The following is a 19,026-nucleotide window of genomic DNA, read 5'->3' as shown; positions in this document are numbered from 1 at the left end:
CATACCGTAGTGTTGCTCACCAAGACTTTGTCATTGTTTATTCCCATCACCCTTCCTCCATCTGTTCCACTACTGCATCTAACCCACTCCCAACTTCATGAGTCTTAAGTAATAACACCAGCGGAGTCACTTCTGATTCAAGAGCTTTCCTGAACCTGATTGTGTCATGGAAATATGTTGCATGCAGCTTGCCTGAAAACCTGACAACTCAAGGAAAAAGAACCACAAAAGTGACTGTATTTGTTGGAGAGAGAAAAGCAATGAGGCCTCACAGCAGACGCTCTAGGGATGCAAATGCTTTAGCTTTCAGGCTTGTTCAATCGTGAAGTCAGCTCTGAGTGCAAGAGAGAATACTTGAAGCATAGAGGAGGGGGTTAAGATGAAATGTCGGGCAGCTTTCACAAAGGGAATTTTTTTTCTATCTAAAGTGACTCCTGAAGCACATTTTATATGATCTCCAAGTTGTGTCATTAGATGCATGTTATTCACAGCTGAAAGCTGTGTTGTTCACAGATACATGATTCTGTTCATTGTTCCAAGCACATCTATTTGACCTTCTTGTCAGTCCTATTGCTAAGGCTACCTCCCACTTTTGTCTGTGAGATGTATTCCAGAAATATCAACTTATCATTTGGGTATTGACTATCCCTGTATATCAGGGGCACCAGTGGCCGGATATGGGTTCAAATCTAGACGCCTTGTTTTATTTCAACCAAAAGGCTTCAAAGCTGTTGTCGTAATTTAGTTTGGTTTGTGGATTTAATTTACCTAACACAACCGCAAGCAAAAGTTCATCACAAATATATTCTCGATTCTGAACTAAATGCTCATTGCTTGAGGAAGCAATTAATGTTAAGGTTCAATATTGCAAATTATTTTGTAGCTTGCAGTATGAATTAAGTTTTTTACTTGTAATATGAATTTGTGTATGATACTCATTCCCTGCCCTATGTGTTCGCTATTGCCAACTATTAAGGATATTTTTAAAAAAATGATATTCGTCTCAATTCTTATCTTCCCACAACCCCCCCCCAATGAAAAGCTGGTTCCAGAAATCTGGATGAAAGCCAGTTCCAGATATTCTGACGAAAAGCCAATGATTCCTCACCAAAAGCCGGTTCAGGAAATCATCACCAAAATCAATTCACACATTGTCGGAACCAGGTTTTCATGAGGATTTCTAAAATTGGCATTGCAGAGATACATGTTTAAAGGTATGCACCTTCTAAAAATAAATAAGTAAACAAACAAACAAACAGACAAACACAAACAAATCAATCAATCAATCTCAAATTCACTTGGTTGGGGATAGGTGTTAAATCCCCACCCCCTACCATTTTTCTTTTGTTGTTTTTACTGAAAAACAGTTGGGGGATTATTTTGATAATTTAAAAAAAAGGCTTTAGTGATCCCTACCAATCATGTCTTACCATAGTACCGTGTTTAGGTTTGTACCTTGCAATGTTTCATCCACGACTTTGCTGTATGAAAGCTTCACTTGTGGGTCGTGTTCAAGTTAAAGATCAGGTTAATCCAATTCAACTGTTTCAGCTACAGCAGTATTCACAGCCAAGACCTCGAATTAATAACCTTGATTCACATTTGAACTCTAGGGAACTATGTTTGTATGAAGCCAAATGACTGAATGAGCAACTTGCAGGGTTCAATTCCTCAGCCTCATAGATGGAAGAAAATCCACCTCCACAGTGAGGGTCCTTTCTCTGATGTAGAAAAATATTCATATTATTGCCTCACTCGTTGAGCTCAATCAGAGGAAGGTAGAAGAAAGTGGACATATTAAAAGGGATATTTTATAAAAAAATATATTTTGAATTTTATTATTTTTAAATCAGAATTTTTTTTAACATATATGAAGATGTTAATATCAACTTAAATGTGCAGGAAAATACCAGCATGTAGGAAATCAGTGCCAATTGTGGAGTCCTTTAGCTCAGTGGTTAGAGCACTAGCTTTGCAAGCGAGAGACCTGAGTTCAATTCCAGGCAGAGGGCGAAACCTTGGGCAAGTTTCCTTACTCCACACAGAGCCTAATAATAATCCCTCCAAAACCAAAAACAATACTAAATTGGTCATTTTCAATCTACGACTGTTTGTGGGACATTGCTGTGTGCAATTGGCTGCCGCGATCGCCCACAAATATACAGTCAATTCACTTTACAGTGTGTTCTGTGAAGCGCTTTGGGACGTCCTCCCGACGTGAAAAGCGCTATATCAAATGCAAGGATTATTATTATTATAATACTGACCTGCTTCTTGCACTTTATTCTCGATCAGCCATCAATCTGACTGCTCCAAATGCCATCGCAGAAAGTAGTCTTTGTTCTTTCAATACCAATAACTGTCTGTATTTCAGCAAACAGTAAACTGAAAAGCAAACTGGTAAATGTAAATAACAAGTTTGCAACTGAAAAACTTTTGGACAGAGTCAGCAGTGCCATAGCCAGAGTAACACAAACTACTTCATGTCCCCTACCAACACCTGAATGTGCCTCAGTAACTGATTAAACCTCACTGTTCAATGTTTACCAAGTATTATGATGAAAATCTGCGGCATAAATGATCAATTGACTTAGTTTTTTTCTAATATCGTTTCTCATTTGTCACTCATGCTTTGGTGATGGTTCGATGTAGAGAGTAATTATTACACCCAATAAATATTAAGTACTTTGGTTTCAACTAGCAGTATTAATGTTTCTGTAGTTGGGTCTATTTGTGCTTTAAGTTAATGTCAATTATAGTTAGTGAAAACGTGTATTACAAAACATGTCAAAGTTGGGACAGATTACATTTGGCTTCTACGTAGGACAGATTGGGTCAGTCATACAAGTATAACTTAGCACATGTTTGTCGTACAGATTGGGAGCTGTATAATGGCTCTGCCTATTTGAGATGCAAAGCAAATGAATAGCAATACTTTCATTCAGTGAATCAACTCGCCCTGGAATTAATACAATACAATACAAATTTACATTTACATAGCGCCTTTCACTTTGGAGGGATTACTATTGAAACGTGCAATCAGAAATGCATTAGGTTTAGTTGAGCTTTCTACTTTTGTCTTGTGCTGCCATTAAGAACTTTTTTTAAGATAGATGAAGTCTTATTTCATGCTTGAACTGGTATCATTTAGACAGCTGGATAGAGTTACAAATACATGGTGACTTCAGCGTACTGTTCTTTACTGTAGTCGAGTTCTGTAGCTCAGTGGTTAGAGTACTTGCCCGGCAAGCGAGAGGACCTGGGCTCGATTCCCGGACAGAGTAAAACATTGGGTAAGTTATCTTGCTCCAACCACTAAGAGAGAGGACTCCACTTGTTTATGTATTGACAGTGTTTTCTCACTCATTCTGCAGGAGGCTTGAATACCAGACCTGTTAAATTTGAAGATTGTGGCAGGCAGCAAAAGGGAGACACAGAGATATGAGGAGGCAGTGTCAAAACAGCATGCACTCAGACTTCCCTCACCCAGGTGTAGGGGATGATAGGCTGCCCTCATGTCACAATCCTAGTCTAGAGGTGGTAGGGACAACTCATGGTCCTCAGTATGTTGTGCGTTCACCATAAACTGCAGAGTACATTCTTGGGACAATGGCTGTGGTTTCAGTTCCTGTTTAATGAATCTTGTCACGCACCCATATGGACCCCAGTCTTCATGGTTCAATAACACTCGTATAATAATAATAATCACCGCATTTCATATAGAGCCATGTATTCAAGATGTCTCAGCCCTTCACAAGACGGAAGCTATGCTCCTTGGTTCCCTTTAATATCTTCAAGTCAAGTCTGGCATCAGGTTCGAACACCAATTGTCCTTCCTCTCCCACATCCAGTCCCTCACCAGCCCCACTTTCTTCCACCTCCGACGCATCGCCCATCTCCGCAAATACCTCTCTCCGAAAGCCGCTGAAAGTCTGGTCCATGTCACATCTCAGCTAGACTACTCTAACGTCCTCCTCGCCGGTCTTCCATCCACCACCATCCATAAAATCCTCATCCAAAACTTTGCCACCCGCATTCTCACCCGCACGAAACTCCGCTCCCTGATTACCCCATTCCTTGCCAGACTGCACTGGCTGCCTACCCCAGAGAGGATCGATTTCAAGATCCACACCCTTGTATTCAAATCCCTCCATTCCTTTGCACCCCCCCCGGCCACCCTCTGACCTCCTCACTCCTCCACTAGTCCTCCGCTCCACCCTCGGTGGCTGTACCTTCAGCCAATATGCCCCCAGGCTCTGGAATTCCCTTCCTCACTCCCTTCGCCTAGCTCCCTCTCTTCCTACTTTCAGATCCCTTCTGAAGACCTTTTGTTTCGACCGCGCCTTTGGTCACCTTCCCCTCCCCTCCCCCTGGCTCAGCCGCGGGATTCCTTACTGTGAAACGCTCTAAGATGCCGTCCGGGTGGGGGGGGCGCTATACAAATCCAAGTTGTTGTTGTTGTTGTGCTTACAGCCACCTCCCCCCTCCCCCTGGCTCAGAGTCAGGCTCCGCCACTCCTCTGAGACACTACCCGTTCGGTGATGGGGAACCAGTGGAGCCTGGCCAGAATTGGTGAGATATGGGTACGGAGTTTGGTCTGGGTTAGTATGCGGTGTCAAGAGTTTTGAATGAGCTGGATCTTGAGAATGGTGGAGCTGAGGTGCTATATAAGTTGTTTTTGTTGTAAACACTGTCAAGTGAATTGACTGCATATTTTGTGGGAGAAAGTCATGCAAGCAAATGTCATTGACAAAATCTTTGGGGTTTGGAAACTGGGTTTCTACTGCTTAGATCAAACAGAGGGGACATTGCTGTACATTTCCACAGGATCACTGAAACCTGCAATCAAGTCAGAATCTCAGTTACTCAAATTAAATACATGTGAAACGTCTTAACTCTGTAAGCCAATAAAATCGTGTGTTTTTCATATTTAGAATATATGGGTCATGTGTACAATCCCTATCATGTGTGCTATGATTTATTTTTCCTACCAACCAATCAACCAACCATCTACACACTATACCTTGCCTGTCTCTTCTGAATACATTATGTAGAGAGCGTTGGCGGAAATGGAAATGGGAGGACCTTAGTCTGGATGGGGCAGGGAAACGGGCATCATGTTGACACGAGTCACTGACCCACATTTGGTGGCACCGTGTGGCTAGTGTTGGCACCGTGTGGCTAGTGTGGACACTGTGTGGTTAGTGTGGACACTGTGTGGTTAGTGTGGACACTGTGTGGCTAGTCTGGGCACTGTGTAGCTATAGCACCGTGTGGCTAGTGTGGACACTGTGTGGCTTGTGTGGGCACTGGGTGGCTATGACATTGTATGGCTATGACACTGTGTGGCTAGTATGGGCACTTTGTAGTTAGTGTGGGCACTGTGTGGCTAGTGTGGGCACTGTAGCTATGGCACTGTGTGGTTAGTGGGCACTCTGTGGCTAGTGTAGGCACTGTGTGGGTTGAATAGGCACTGTGTAACTAGTGTGGACACTGTGTAGCTTTGCACTGTGTGGCTAGTGGGCACTGTGTGGCTAGTGTGGGCACTGTGTGACTGTGACACTGTGTGGTTAGTGTAGGCACTGTGTGGTTAATGTGGGCACTTTGTAGCTAGTGTGGGGACTGTGCAGCACTATGTGGCTAGTGTGGGCACTGTGTGGCACTGTGTGGCTAGTGTGTGCACTTTGTAGCTTGTGTGAGCACTGTTTGGCTAGTGTGGGCACTCTGGCTATTGTAGGCACTGTGTGGCTAGCGTGAACACTGTGAGGCTAGTGTGGGCATTGTGTGGCTAGTGTAGCACTGTGTGGCAACGGTACTGTGAGCCTAGTGTATGTATTGTGTGTCTATGGCATTTTGTGGCTAGTGTGGGCACTGTGCGTCTAGTGTGGGCGCTGTGTGGCTAGTGTGGGCACTATGTGAATAATGTGGGCACTTTGTAGCTAGTGTGGGGACTCTATGGCACTATGTGTGTAGTTTGGGCACTTTGTAGCCAGTGTGAATGCCGTGGACACTGTGGAAATGGCACTGTGTGGCTAGTGTGGACACTGTGTGGCTAATGTAGGCACTGTGTAGCTAGTGTGGGGACTGTGCGGTTAGTGTGGGTACTGTAACTATGGTACTGTGTGGCTAGTGTGGGCATGTATGGTTAGCGTGAGTGCTGTGTGGCTTTGGCACTGTGTGGCTCATTTCGGCACTGTGTGACTTAATGTAGCCACTGTGTGGCTAGTGTGGGTATCCTGTGGCTAGTATGGGCACTGTGTGGCTAGTGTGGGCACTTTGTAGCTAGTGTAGGCACCGTGTGGCACTATGTGTGTAGTTTGGGCACTTTGTAGCCAGTGTGAATGCCGTGTGGCTAGTGTGGGCACACTGTGGCTAGCGTGGGCAGTGTGCGGCGAATGTGGGCACTGTGGTTATAACAGTGTGTGGCGAGTGTGGACCCTGTGTGGCTAGTGGCACTGTGTGGGCCCTGTGTGACTAGTGTGGGCCCTGTGTGCCTAATGTGAGCACTCTGTAGCTAGTGTGAGCACTGTGTGGCACTGTGTAGCTAGTGTTGGCACTGTGGCTAATATAGGCACTGTGTGGCTAGTATGGGCACTTTGTAGGTAGTATGGGCACTCTGTGGCTTGTGTGCGCATTGTGTGGCTCGTGTGGGCGCTGTGTGGCTTTGGCACTGTGAGGCTAGTGTGGGCATTGTTTATCTATGCCATTGTGTGGCTAGTGTGGGTACTGTGTAGTTAGTGTGGGCATATCTATGGCATTATGTGGCTAGTGTGGGGACTTTGTGGCTAGTGTGGGCACTGTGTGGCAATGGGACTGTGGCATACTGTAAAGTGATTTGACTGTATATTTTGTGGATGAAATGTGGCAGCCAATTGCGCACAACAGTGTCCCACAATCATTCATGCACTAAGTGACCAAATTATTATTATTATTAGGATAATATCTAGAAACAATTTACCGGCAGAGTATGCAGAAAGGTAGGAAGTAAGGCGGGAAATAGGGGAGAGGGCGGGAGATAGCTGACAACATGGTAGAAATAGAGTCTTTGGAAGGATTTTTGAAGGCGGAGAGGAAAGGTGTGAGAGGGAGGGATTTTTGGAGGCAATTCCAGAAAGTGGGTTGAAAGCTCAGCTACCAATGGAGCGGTGGAGGATCAGGGACAGTCAGCGAATCCCAGGTTGCAGAGCAGAGGGAGAGTGGAGCTTCAGGAGATTGCATTGGTAATGGGGAACAAGGAAGTGGAGACTGCTGAGTCAGATCAAAGACTTTGAAGCCAATCCACAAGAGAAGCAGGAATTGTGGTTCATGTTGGAACTTATGACAACAACAATTTGTATTTATGTAGCGGACCTCACCTCTGATGGCATCTCAGAGCGTCTCATAGGAAGGGATAGGATTGAGCTCCAGGAAAAAAGAAATATGAGGATTAAAAAGCAGGAGCAAATCATAATCTTGTCATGATTACACCTGGTGCCATTGTGCTGATTCGGATAGGAATAGTGAGATTAGGAAGATAAATGGTTCGCCCACAAAATATACAGTCAATTCACTTTATGGTATATTCTGTGTCAAACAATGAAATGTTAAAAAGAAGAGCAGAGAGACCTGGGTTCACAAATCTTTTAAAGTGGGAGGCTAAATTGTCAAAACCGTTTGAAGAAAAGCTAATGGAATCCTAGGTTTTATAAATAGAAGCACAGAATACAAAAGCAAAGAGGTAATGTGAACACTACAAATCACTGGATACGTCGCAGCTGGAGTATTGTGTCTAATTCTTGGTGCCCCACTTTTTGAAGGATGTCAAGGCCATAGAGAGTGTACAGAGCAGATTCATTACTTATGAAACATAGAGAAACTAGAACTGTTCTCACAAAATGAGTCACTAACTATCATAATAATAATCCTTGTATTTGAAATAGGGCTTTATCATGTCTTCGAAACGTCTCAAAGGGCTTCACAGAGTATACTGTAAAGTGAATTGCCTGTATGTTTTGTGGGCGAAACGCAGCAGCCAATCGTGCACAACAGTGTCCCACAAACAGTCGTGGATTGAGTGACCAAATTATTTTTTTTATGAAGGGGTTATTACCCCCCGGGAATGCGATCCGCCAATTGACTGGCAATCCTTTCCTTTTTTTTTGCCACTTCTTGGCAGCGAGGCAAGAGTGACATTAACAAAAGATCACCCACCCCATCTTTTTAGCTACAAACCATAGATAGCTTGTGGTGAGAATCATAGAACACTGAACTCATCCTATCCCTAAAACCAACCACCTGCTCCCTTGACCCCATCCCCACTCCACTCCTTATCTCCCAGCTCCACTTTCTTGCCCCACATATCACTGACATCATAAACCTGTCCCTCTCCTCTGGCTCTGTCCCCATTCCATTAAAAACTGCCATCATCACGCCCACCCTGAAAAAACCCTCCCTTGATGCGTCGCAGCTATCAAGCTACCGGCCCATCTCCAACCTCCCCTTTCTCTCCAAGGTCTTGGAAAGAGTTGTCGCCTCCCAACTGCGCTCTTTCCTCTCCACCCATTCTCTTTTCGAACCCCTTCAGTCAGGTTTCCGTGCTGCTCATAGCACAGAAACTGCCCTGGTCAAGGTCACCAATGATATCCTGACCATCTGTGACCAGGGCTCCCTCTGTCTCCTCGTCCTCCTCGACCTATCGGCAGCATTCGATACGGTCGACCACGCTATCCTACTCCACCGCTTGTCCTCCCACCTCAACCTTCAAGGCACTGTCCTTGAATGGTTTAGCTCTTACCTTTCCCACCGTCTTCACTTCGTCTCAACGAATGGCTTCTCCTCCACCCCCCGTACTGTCTCATGTGGTGTCCCTCAGGGCTCTGTCCTCGGTCCCCTCCTCTTCACCCTCTATATGCTCCCCCTCGGATGACACCCAACTCTACCTTTCCTCCTCTACTCTCAACTCCACGACCACCGATGTCCTGACAGCTGCCTGTCCGACATCGAGTCCTGGACGAGAGACAACTTTCTTCAGCTCAACGTGCGAAAAACCGAGGCCCTCCTGATTGGCTCACGTCAGCGCCTCCGCACCTCAGGCGCTGACACCATCAGCATCCAAGGCTGCACTCTCCACCTCTCAAAGCCAGTCAGGAACCTCGGCGTTTTGTTCGACCCTGAGCTGTCCTTTCTCCCTCACATCCGCACCACAACTGGCACCGCCTTCCATCACCTCCGGAATATCGCCAGACTACGGCACTACCTCACCCCTCACGCTGCTGAAACCCTGGTTCACGCCTTTGTCACCTCAAGGCTGGACTATGGGAACTCTCTCCTCGCCGGCCTTCCCGCCACCTCCCTCCACAAGCTGCAGGTCATTCAGAACTCTGCAGCTCGTGTACTGTCCCGCACCAGGCTCGCGACCACATCACTCCCACCCTCGCTCGCCTCCACTGGCTCCCCATCCCCCAGAGGATTGATTTCAAGATCCTCATCCTCACCTACAAGGCCATTCACGGCCTTGCTCCCTCCTACCTCTCCAACCTACTATCCCCCTACCTACCTGCCCGTACCCTCCGTTCCTCTGGCTCCGGTCTGCTCCACGTCCCCCGCCCCAACCGCCCTACTATTGGTGGTCGGGCCTTCAGCCTCTCAGCCCCAGGCTCTGGAACTCCATCCCCCAGTGCCTTCGCCGCTTCCTCCCTTTCCTCCTTCAAGGCCGGTCTCAAAACCTTTCTCTTTGACCGTGCCTTCAGCTCCCCTCTCGACTCTCTTCCTCCTCCTCGCTCCCTCCCTTCCCTCCCCTCACCCTGACCATTTCCCCCCTCCTCTCTCCCTCCCTTCCCTCCCCTCACCCTGACCATTTCCCCCCTGCTCGGGTCATGACCCAACTGTGCAGCGCCTTGGGACGTCCTCCTGACGTGAAAGGCGCTCTATAAATAGAATCTTGTTGTTGTTGTTGTTGTTGTAGAATCTTTCAATACAGTTGGTGCTATTTGGCCAATTGTGCCTGTGCCAGCTCTCTGTGAGCTCCCTGCTTAATCCCAGCTCCTGTACTTTTCCCACGACCTTTTGTATTTTTGTTTTCAAAACTTTGTCTAATTCCCTTTTAAAAGCTATTTGTGCTTCAATCATCTTTTTTGGTAACATGTCCCAATAACACACTGTTCAAAAAATAATCCTAACTTCTCCTGTTTTTTCTTTGATGATCACCTTAACATAACATAATATAACATAACATAGGTCATGGCAGGAGTAGGCCATTCGGCCCTTCGAGCCTGCCCCGCCATTCAATCGTGGCTGATCTTCTAATCTAACTTTAGCTAATAACCTAACCCTGCCTTATCCCCATGTCCCTTAATCACTTTTGCAATAAGAAATCTATCTATCTCAGTCTTGAATATGTTCAAGGACTGAGCGTCAACAGCCCCTTTTAGGTAGTGAGTTCCATACATTCACCACCATTCTAGTGAAGACGTTCGTCCTCAACTCAGTGTAAAAGGGCTGCCTCTGAATGTAAGGTTGTGACCCCTGGTTTTAGTTTTTCCAACCAGGAAAAACAATCTCCCACTATCTACTCTATCATGCGCTTTGATGATCTTATAGGTTTCTATAAGATCCACTCTAATTCTTCTATATTCTAGAGAATATAGACCCAAATTGGTCAACCTATCCTCGTAACTCATCCCCTTCATCCCTGGCACTAACCTAGTAAATCTACGCTGCAAATACATCCTTCCTTAAATAAGGAGACCAAAACTGGACACAGTATTCCAGGTGTGGTCTCACCAGGGCCCTATACAGTTGCAGCAAGACTTCCCTCCTCTTATACTCTAATCCTTTCATAATGAATGCTAACATACCGTTCGCCTTCCTAATTGCTGCTGCACCTGCAGACTGACTTTCTGTGATTGGTGTACAATACTTGCCTCAGATTTAACTATATCCCTCTCTAACTTAATGCAGAATTCAATCATATTGTGATCACTTTGCCCTACAGGATTCTTAATACCTACACTGCCGACTAGCCCTGTTCCGTTACACAAAACAAGGTCTAGGATGGCCTGTCCCCTAGTTGGTTCCTCGGCTGCTCTAGAAAGTTCTCTCTCATACACTCAACGAACTCTTCTTCTGACCTACTTTTTCCGATTTGGTTTTCTCAATCTATGTGGAGATTGAAATCACCCACTATTATCGCTTTACCTTTCCTACAGGCTCCACTGATTTCTTGATTGATACCCTGTGCTATATTGTGATCGTGTTTGGGGGTCTATAAACCACTCCCATTAATATTTTCTGCCCTTTATTGTTTTTTATTTCCACCCAAAGTGTCTCGACCTCCTGGTCATTGGATTTCAGATCCTTCCTCTCCACTGCTTTTATTTCATCCCTAATTAACAGGGCTATCCCCCCACCTCGTTTCCCACAGTGCCTATCTTTCCTGTAAACTGAAAACCCTGGAATATTTAACTCCCACCCTAGATCTCCTTGTAACCATGTTTCAGTGATGGCTATTAGATCGTACCCATATGTGTCTATCTGTGCTTTTAATTCATCAGTTTTATTCTGAATGCTTCGCGCATTCAGATGTAACATTTTTAATTTCCTACCATTTCCTCTACTCTCTGATTCCTTATCTACTTTGCCAAGCTTCTTACCCCTAGTTAACATAATCCTATTATCTGGCATGCTATTCTGCACTGTCATCTTTACTTTTTCTAATGCTAACTTATGGTTTCTCTTACCTATATATTCCCCCCACTTTACTAGTTTAAATTCCTATTTATTTCCCTGTTAATTCGTCTAGCTAGGACATTTGTCCTAGCACAATTTAAATGCAGCCCTTTTCTCTGAAAGAGCTCACTTTTCCCCCAATACTCGTGGCAATGGCCCATAAAAAGAAACCCCTGAGTTCTGCACCACTCTTTTAGCCATGCGTTCAAGTCCTTAAATTTTTGTTCCTGTACTAATTGTCGTATGGTACAGGCAGTAGTCCCGATATTACCACCTTCGATGATCTCGACTTCTATTTGGACCCCAGCTCTTCGAATTCCCTTCTCATGTCATCTTGGCCGACTCTACCGATGTCATTGGTACCAATGTGAAGTACCACCAATGGATCCTTGCCCTCATATTTTAAATTATCTTCTAGCCCTGCCGAGACATCCTTCAGGGTTGTGACGAAGCGTTGTGAACCCGAAACATTGACTCACTTTCCTCTCTCCATAGATGTTGCCTGACCTGCTGACTGTTCCCAACCATTTCTGTTTTTGTTTCAGATATCCAGCATCTGCAGTATTTTGCGTTTTGTTTATTATGATTACTGTACAGAACGGCACAATGAGGGACAACAGTACAATGAGTACAATGAGGGAAACAATGGAATCAATCCAAACTTAGAATATGGTGCAGCACCTGCTCTTGCTTCTACATCACAACTCTGCTTGCTGCTTAGCTTCTCATTTTAAAACGAAAGCAGAAGAGAGCGTGGATACAGTGAAGTGGTTTGTAGGAGTGTAACCACGCAACATTGGAAACATGAAACACCCTTGCTAACATCCTTCTCTCTTTTTTTCTCTCTCTCTCCTTTTTTCTCTCGCCACATTGCCTCCTGTACCCTTCTCCTATTTGTCCTGTTCTGTACATCTCTTCTCTTCAATTCGGCTTCAGTGTGATCAAGACCAATGCATTCAGAGCACGAAATTCGTTTTGCAGGCAGCGGCCACACCACTGTTACAGAGCGAGCCAAGTCTGACCAGCGAGGAGCCCACTCTGCCGGGGAAAATGACAATATCTCCTGCCTGTACCACATTGGGTCTCGGGCAACCAACGCCTCCATCATCCACACTAAACCTCACTGCAGATCCTGTAGTAATGGATGCCATGCCGTTAAAAGATGGTCGCGAAGGTCATCACTTTCTTACACCAGACGAGGCTCCTTCACCCCCGGGAATGCTCACCCCAGGTACCCCTATCTCACACAGCCACACGATGCACATCTTGAATGCGGTCGCCCAGGATTCGATGCACGAAGATTCAGTCCGTGGTCTTGTCAAACTCAGCTCAGTTTGAATCCTTCCTGTTGTGCTCCATTCCCATCTCCCACCAGTTCCAGTTGTTTAATGGGATGGGATTGCCAAACCCCTTATCAGGACGCGTCATTACAAAACTGCCACATGGAATAAAAACATAACCTCTTGCCTGGAACCAAGACGTATGTGCCATTAGAATAATCGTGTAACGGAGCCATTTTTATTTTGGAGTTCATTTTAGACTATGACCCTGCAATGCAAATGTCGTGGGAGCAAACGTGTTTAATGTGTGGAGCCATTGACTTGACGTTTTTGTTAGAAACTGCACTCAGTCTTATGTCTATTTTTCAATGATGGGGCCAATTGTGACACACTATAGGGAACAGACAAGACTTGGGGACACTTATGTTGGAATTAAATGTCCAATCCAGTATTATGCTGCCCCTTAACATAAGGCCAAACTAGAACTCTAGACTGAATTATTACATTGGGAGTTTTTCTGAGACTGTAATCCAGAACTCTGTTGAATGACTGCAGATATGATTTTGCATACCACTTAATAAAGAGGGATTGTGTCTTGCTGTACAAATGCTACCTACTTTTCATCCCTCTGCAAACAGTCTGGTAGCACTGTATAAAATGAAGGCAAAAAAAATACAGAGAACTGAAAGAAAGCAACATGTTATCCTTCACAGTATTTTTTTTAATTGGCCAATAGGATCTGGAATATTGAGGGCTACTGTATTGTCTCTTATCATATCATTTATTCTTTTTATGCAGTGTTTAATAGAGTATTGTGTTGTGATATGTCACCGTTCCAAACTGGTGATATTTACTTCCTGTGGACATTAATAAATTGATTAAGCCTTTTATTCTTTAAATTCACATACCTCGTCACTTGTGTACAGTACAATTCTCACACCTAATGAGAAAGCTCTCCAGTTATGTAAAGGGCCCTGTTCCAACATTACCTGGATCCTAATACTAATGAGCCCACATGTGCTTTTCTTTCTCTGACCTACAGTTGTGTTTATATCTTAAATGGGTTTGTGCATACATCACAAACACCCGTAAAATTATGGACAACAAAAGAAGTATCCTAAGAAAATTCAGATACATTTTGATCCTAACATAAATATGTGCTGGTGAAAAGGTTTAGATATTTAGTGCCTTCAACTCTGGAACTCTCTCCCTCAATACCTCCACATTGCCACCCTCCCTCCTCATTTCAAATCCCGCTTAAAGATCTTTATTTTTGATCATGTCACCTCCCCGCTCCATCTCCCCCTGGCTCGGTGTCAGACTCAGTCACTGTCAAGCGCTCCGGATGCTACTCAGGTTGTGAAATGCAAGTTGTTGTTGTTAGTGCCAACTTTATTCTGTATGCGTATGAAATAGAACGTTCATATCATGATACCACTTTATTTTTCTGTCAAAAGGCAATGAACAAGTACGTTCAATAGTGTCCCACATACAGTCGTAGATTGAATGACCACATTTTTGAGTGGGAGGGATTATTGCTCCTGGAAAGCAATCTGCCAATCGACTAACAACTGGGTTCCTGCTTACTGCTAGATAAACAGAGGCGTCTGGAGTAAGGAAACTTGCCTAAGGTTTCGCCCTGCCAGGGATTGAATCCGGGTCCCCTCGCTTGCGAGGCAAGAAAGCTAACTACTACACTACGGGACTCCTTAATTGTCTCTATCTTGTAAACGTATGAAGATACCTATTCATACTTTGTATGAACAAACACTGGTATCTTTGCGAGCGTGTACAGTGCTCCAATGAGGACAAGAGAAGAGAGGGTCACAGCTTCGTCACAGAATAAAATGAAACCTTAGAATAATAAGATTCCACACCAATACTGTATTATCATAGTGGAGTCCTGTAGCTCATTGGTTAGAGCACTCGTTTTGCAAGCGAGAGACCTGGGTTTGATTCCCGGCACGTTTCCTTATTCCACATGCCTGATAATAATCCGTCAAAAAAAATAATAAATTGGCCATTTCAATCCACGACTGTTTGTGGGAAACTGCTGTGCGCAATTGGCTGCCGCATTTCCCCCAAAAATATACAATCAATTCACTTTACAGTCTATTCTGTGAAGCGCTTTGAGACGTCTAGTAAACTTGAAAAGCGCTATATCAAATGTAAGGATTATTATTATTATAGTCCTGTAGCTTAGTGATTAGAGCACTCGCCTCATAAGCGAGAGGATCTGCGTTGGATTCCCAGGCAGGGTGAAACATTGGGCAAGTTTCCTTATTCCACACGCCTCTGTTTACCTTGCAGTAAGTAGGAACCCGGTTGTTAGTTGATTGGCAGATCGCTTTTCTGGGAGTACTAATACCTCCAAAATTATAAATGTGGTCACTCAATACGTGGCTGTTTGTGGCACACTACTGTGTGCAATTGGCTGCAGCATTTCACCAACAAAGTATACAGTCAATTCATTCTGTGAAGCGCTGAGACGTTTCAAAGATGTGATTAAGATGTTATAATCAAATGCAAGCGTTATTATTATTAATAATATGATGGTTTATTTCACTCATAAGAAAGATCATAGAGTAAAATGTACAACTAATCTTTGAATTATACAACACAGAAAGAGCCCATTTGACCCATTATATAGTTGCTGGGAACATGGAGCAGGTCAGGCAGCATCCATGGAGAGAAGAGAATGAATTAACTTTTCAGGTCTATGACTTTTCGTCAGAACACCTGAAACGTTAACTCATTTTCCTTTCTTCATGGATGCTGCCTGACCTCCTTTGTGTTCCCAGCGCCTTCTGTGTTCACAACAGATTTCCAGCATCTGCAGTACTTTGCCTTTTGGCCCATTGTACAGGCGTGTGGGTTCTCTGAAAGAGCTCTCTCTTCACAGCGACCCACTGTCTTGCCCTTTAGTTATAGTCTTTGATATTTTTTAAACTATTTGTTTCATTCCTTTTAAAAGCTATCATGAATTATTTTCAACTATCATTTTCGGTAAGGCATTCCACGTCCTATAACCTTGTGTAACGTGTGAAATAATGTCTCCTTTGTCTTTTTGTAATTCAATTTTAATTAGATCTTAAATTTATTCATCAAGCAGTGGAAAAGTCTCGCCCTTTTCACCTTATTCCAAACCTCTCATAATTTTGTACACCTCCATCACCCCCCTCTCACACAGTCCCAGTTTCTCTATTCTCTGCTGATTAGTAGCTCTGCAGTCTAGTTTTTGCCCTGCCCGCAGCACAGACACAGCACTTATCAAAGTCAAAAACAACCTTCTCTCTATCTGTGACCAGGGCTCCATCTGCCTCCTCGTCCTCCTGGATCTCTGCCTCATTCGACACTGTTGACCAGGCCATCCTCCTCCGAGGGAGACCTCATCCATCACAGTGCACATGCATGGTTCGAGTCCTACTCCTCCTGCCCTCGCCTGGTCACCTGCGGTGTACCCCAGGGCTCCATCCTTGGCCCTCTTTTTTTCTTTATCTATATGTTCCCAATGGGCGATGTCATCCGCAGACACGGGGCAAACTTCCACATCCATATCTACTTTGCCGCCTCCAGTACCAACTCCAGGTCCACCGAGGTTCTATCAGCTTGTCTGGTAGACATCAGGGCCTGGATGAGTGCAAACTTCCTGCAGCTGAATGTGGACAAGACGGAAGCCATACTCCTTGGCTCCCATCAATGTCTTCACTCCTGTGGATCTGAACTCCTCAACCTCTCTGGCCTCTCCCTCAGACTCACCGAACCAGTGCGCAATCTAGGCGGCTGATTCAACCCCCAGCTGTCTTTCCTCACCCACATCTGATCTCTGACCAGGACCGCTTTCTTCTACCTCCGCCACATTGCCCACCTCAGACAGTACCTTACCCCAAATGCAGCCGAAAATCTTGTGCATGAGTTTGTCACCTCCCAGCCTGGATTACTCAAACAAGGGTTTCGGCTGCATTTGGGGGGGTGGTACTCCCAAATGTAACCTAACCAGTAATTTGTACAGCATTAATACCAGTTCCTTGCTTTTGTATTCTATGCCCCTATAGTATAAAATCCAGAACATCATTAGTGTTTTTTATAGCCTCGTCAATTTCTAATGAGAACAACGGGGACCGTTCTCACCAGAACAGAAACAAACAAAAACAACCAGCAACGTTGAGGGACACTGAGGGTGAGATTGGGAACTGATGAACATCAAGGCTGCAGAGATGTGGGTTGGGGGTTGGGATCAGGAGTGATGGAGGGCAGGGAGGGCTCGGGTAGGAGGGTGGCCGAAGGTGCGGTCGAAGAGGAGGGTCTTGAGACGTTCCTTGAAGGAGGCAAGGGAGGGAGTGAGGCAAAGGGACTGTGGGATGGAGTGCCAAAGGGTGGGAGCAGAGAGGCCCATCAGCCGATGATGCGGCGGGCTGGGCAGGGGACATGGATCAGGCCGGAGCCTGCTGAGCGGAGGCAGCGGATAGATTGATAATATCAACCAGTAACTGCAAAGAAATTGAAGATGAGGTATTAAGGCAATTAAGATAGGTATAATAAAGTAGTAATTATGGGGGACCTCAATATTCCAAAAGTAAACTGGGGGAGGATAAAGATTTGTCCACAAAACTGGGATATTGATAGATGTAATTCATCCAACAAGCAAAGAGACAGTACTGATTCTGGTTGTGGTAAATAAATCAAATAAGTTAAGCGATTGAGACACGGTGATGACAATATAATTAGATTCTATGTCAAAGTAGCAAACAAAGAGACAAAAATAAAGGTATAAAAGGACTGGAGGTAAATTTTGCAGTTGTCAGGTGAGAACTAACTCAAATAAACTGGGAGATAAGTTTGAAAAGTAAAGAGTAGATCAATAATGGGAAGTTTTCAAATACAAAATGAAGAGTGCAGATGATACTACCTAATAAATAATAATAATTATTGCATTTGATATAGCGCTTTATCACGTCTTCAAGATGTCTCAAAGCCCTTCACAGAATATACTGTAAAGTGTAGTGAATGTATATTTTGTGGGTACCCAATTACTCACAGTAGTGTCCTACAAATAGTCGTGGATTGAGTGACCAAATTATTATTCTTATATATTTTTTTGAAGGAATTATTATCCCTGGAAAATCGATCCGCCAATCGCCTAACAACTGGGTTCCTACTTACTGCTAGGTAAACAGGCGATTGGAGTAAGGAAACTTGCCCAACGTTTCGCCCTGCCCGGGAATCGGTCCTCTCACTTGCAAGGCTAGTGCTCTAACCACTTCGCTACAGGACTCCACAAAGGGTTCGGGTTCAAAATCAGAATACAGAGACAAAGTGGATAAAGTCTAGAAAATTCAACGCAGAACTGAAACAGAAAGCAAGAGAGGGTGCGAAATAAGACTCAAGCACCATAAAAGGTTTTTGCTCACAAAATATAGTCAATCAACTTTACAGTATATTCTGTGAAGTGCTTTGAAATATCTCGAAGACGTGATAAAGTGCTATATCAAATGCAAGGATTATTATTATTAAACAAAAAACACAAGATAATCAGGGAAAGGTAGGGTAAAAGGAGTGTGGAGGAAAAGCTGTATATACATAAGCGCTTTGCACTTGTGTTTATTAGCGGAGATTGATGGGTTGTGCAGGGAGATAGATGTAAAGGAAGAGCCAGAAGGCTGGCAATGAGGAAACGGTAGACAAAAGGTTGTTGGAATTTAAAATGGATGAGTCACCAGGACCAGATGGGTTTCCTTCCCAGAGTGCTGAAGGTGGCTAAAGATCAAATAGTGGAACTGTGAAACTTGTCAGGAAAAGAGTGGTACAAATGCATAAATCGCTGGGAGTGAGATGTCAGGTTGGACCAGTTATTGTGTTCCATTCTCTCCCCCCGCCAACCCTGCCCCATATAAGTACACCAACAAAGAGATGGAGAAAGTTTAGCATAGATTCTCTCTATGATTTTGGAGCTAGGGCACAGGGAAATGAAATCTGAAACAGTTTCTTACCATTATGTATTTTACCACTCTTATTTGTATTCGTATTTGGCACACAAAAT

General features: G+C 44.4%; 1 protein-coding gene across 1 annotated transcript in view; it reads left to right on the top strand.

Annotated features, from left to right (window-relative positions):
• Positions 1-13,885, top strand: part of zdhhc14 (zinc finger DHHC-type palmitoyltransferase 14) — a 54,956-nt gene extending 41,071 nt beyond the window's left edge. The window contains exon 9 of the mRNA XM_042333159.1: positions 12,643-13,885. Coding sequence (XP_042189093.1) covers positions 12,643-13,044 — 402 coding nt within the window. The 3' untranslated portion in view covers positions 13,045-13,885. The remainder of the gene's footprint in view (positions 1-12,642) is intronic.
• The last annotated feature ends 5,141 nt before the right edge of the window (positions 13,886-19,026 follow it).

The sequence above is a fragment of the Callorhinchus milii genome, unplaced genomic scaffold (assembly GCF_018977255.1).
Source record: "Callorhinchus milii isolate IMCB2004 unplaced genomic scaffold, IMCB_Cmil_1.0 Scaffold3, whole genome shotgun sequence".
Taxonomy (NCBI): Eukaryota; Metazoa; Chordata; class Chondrichthyes; order Chimaeriformes; family Callorhinchidae; genus Callorhinchus; species Callorhinchus milii.
Note: the sequence above shows the minus strand (reverse complement) of the source record. Positions and strands in the feature narration are given on the sequence as shown.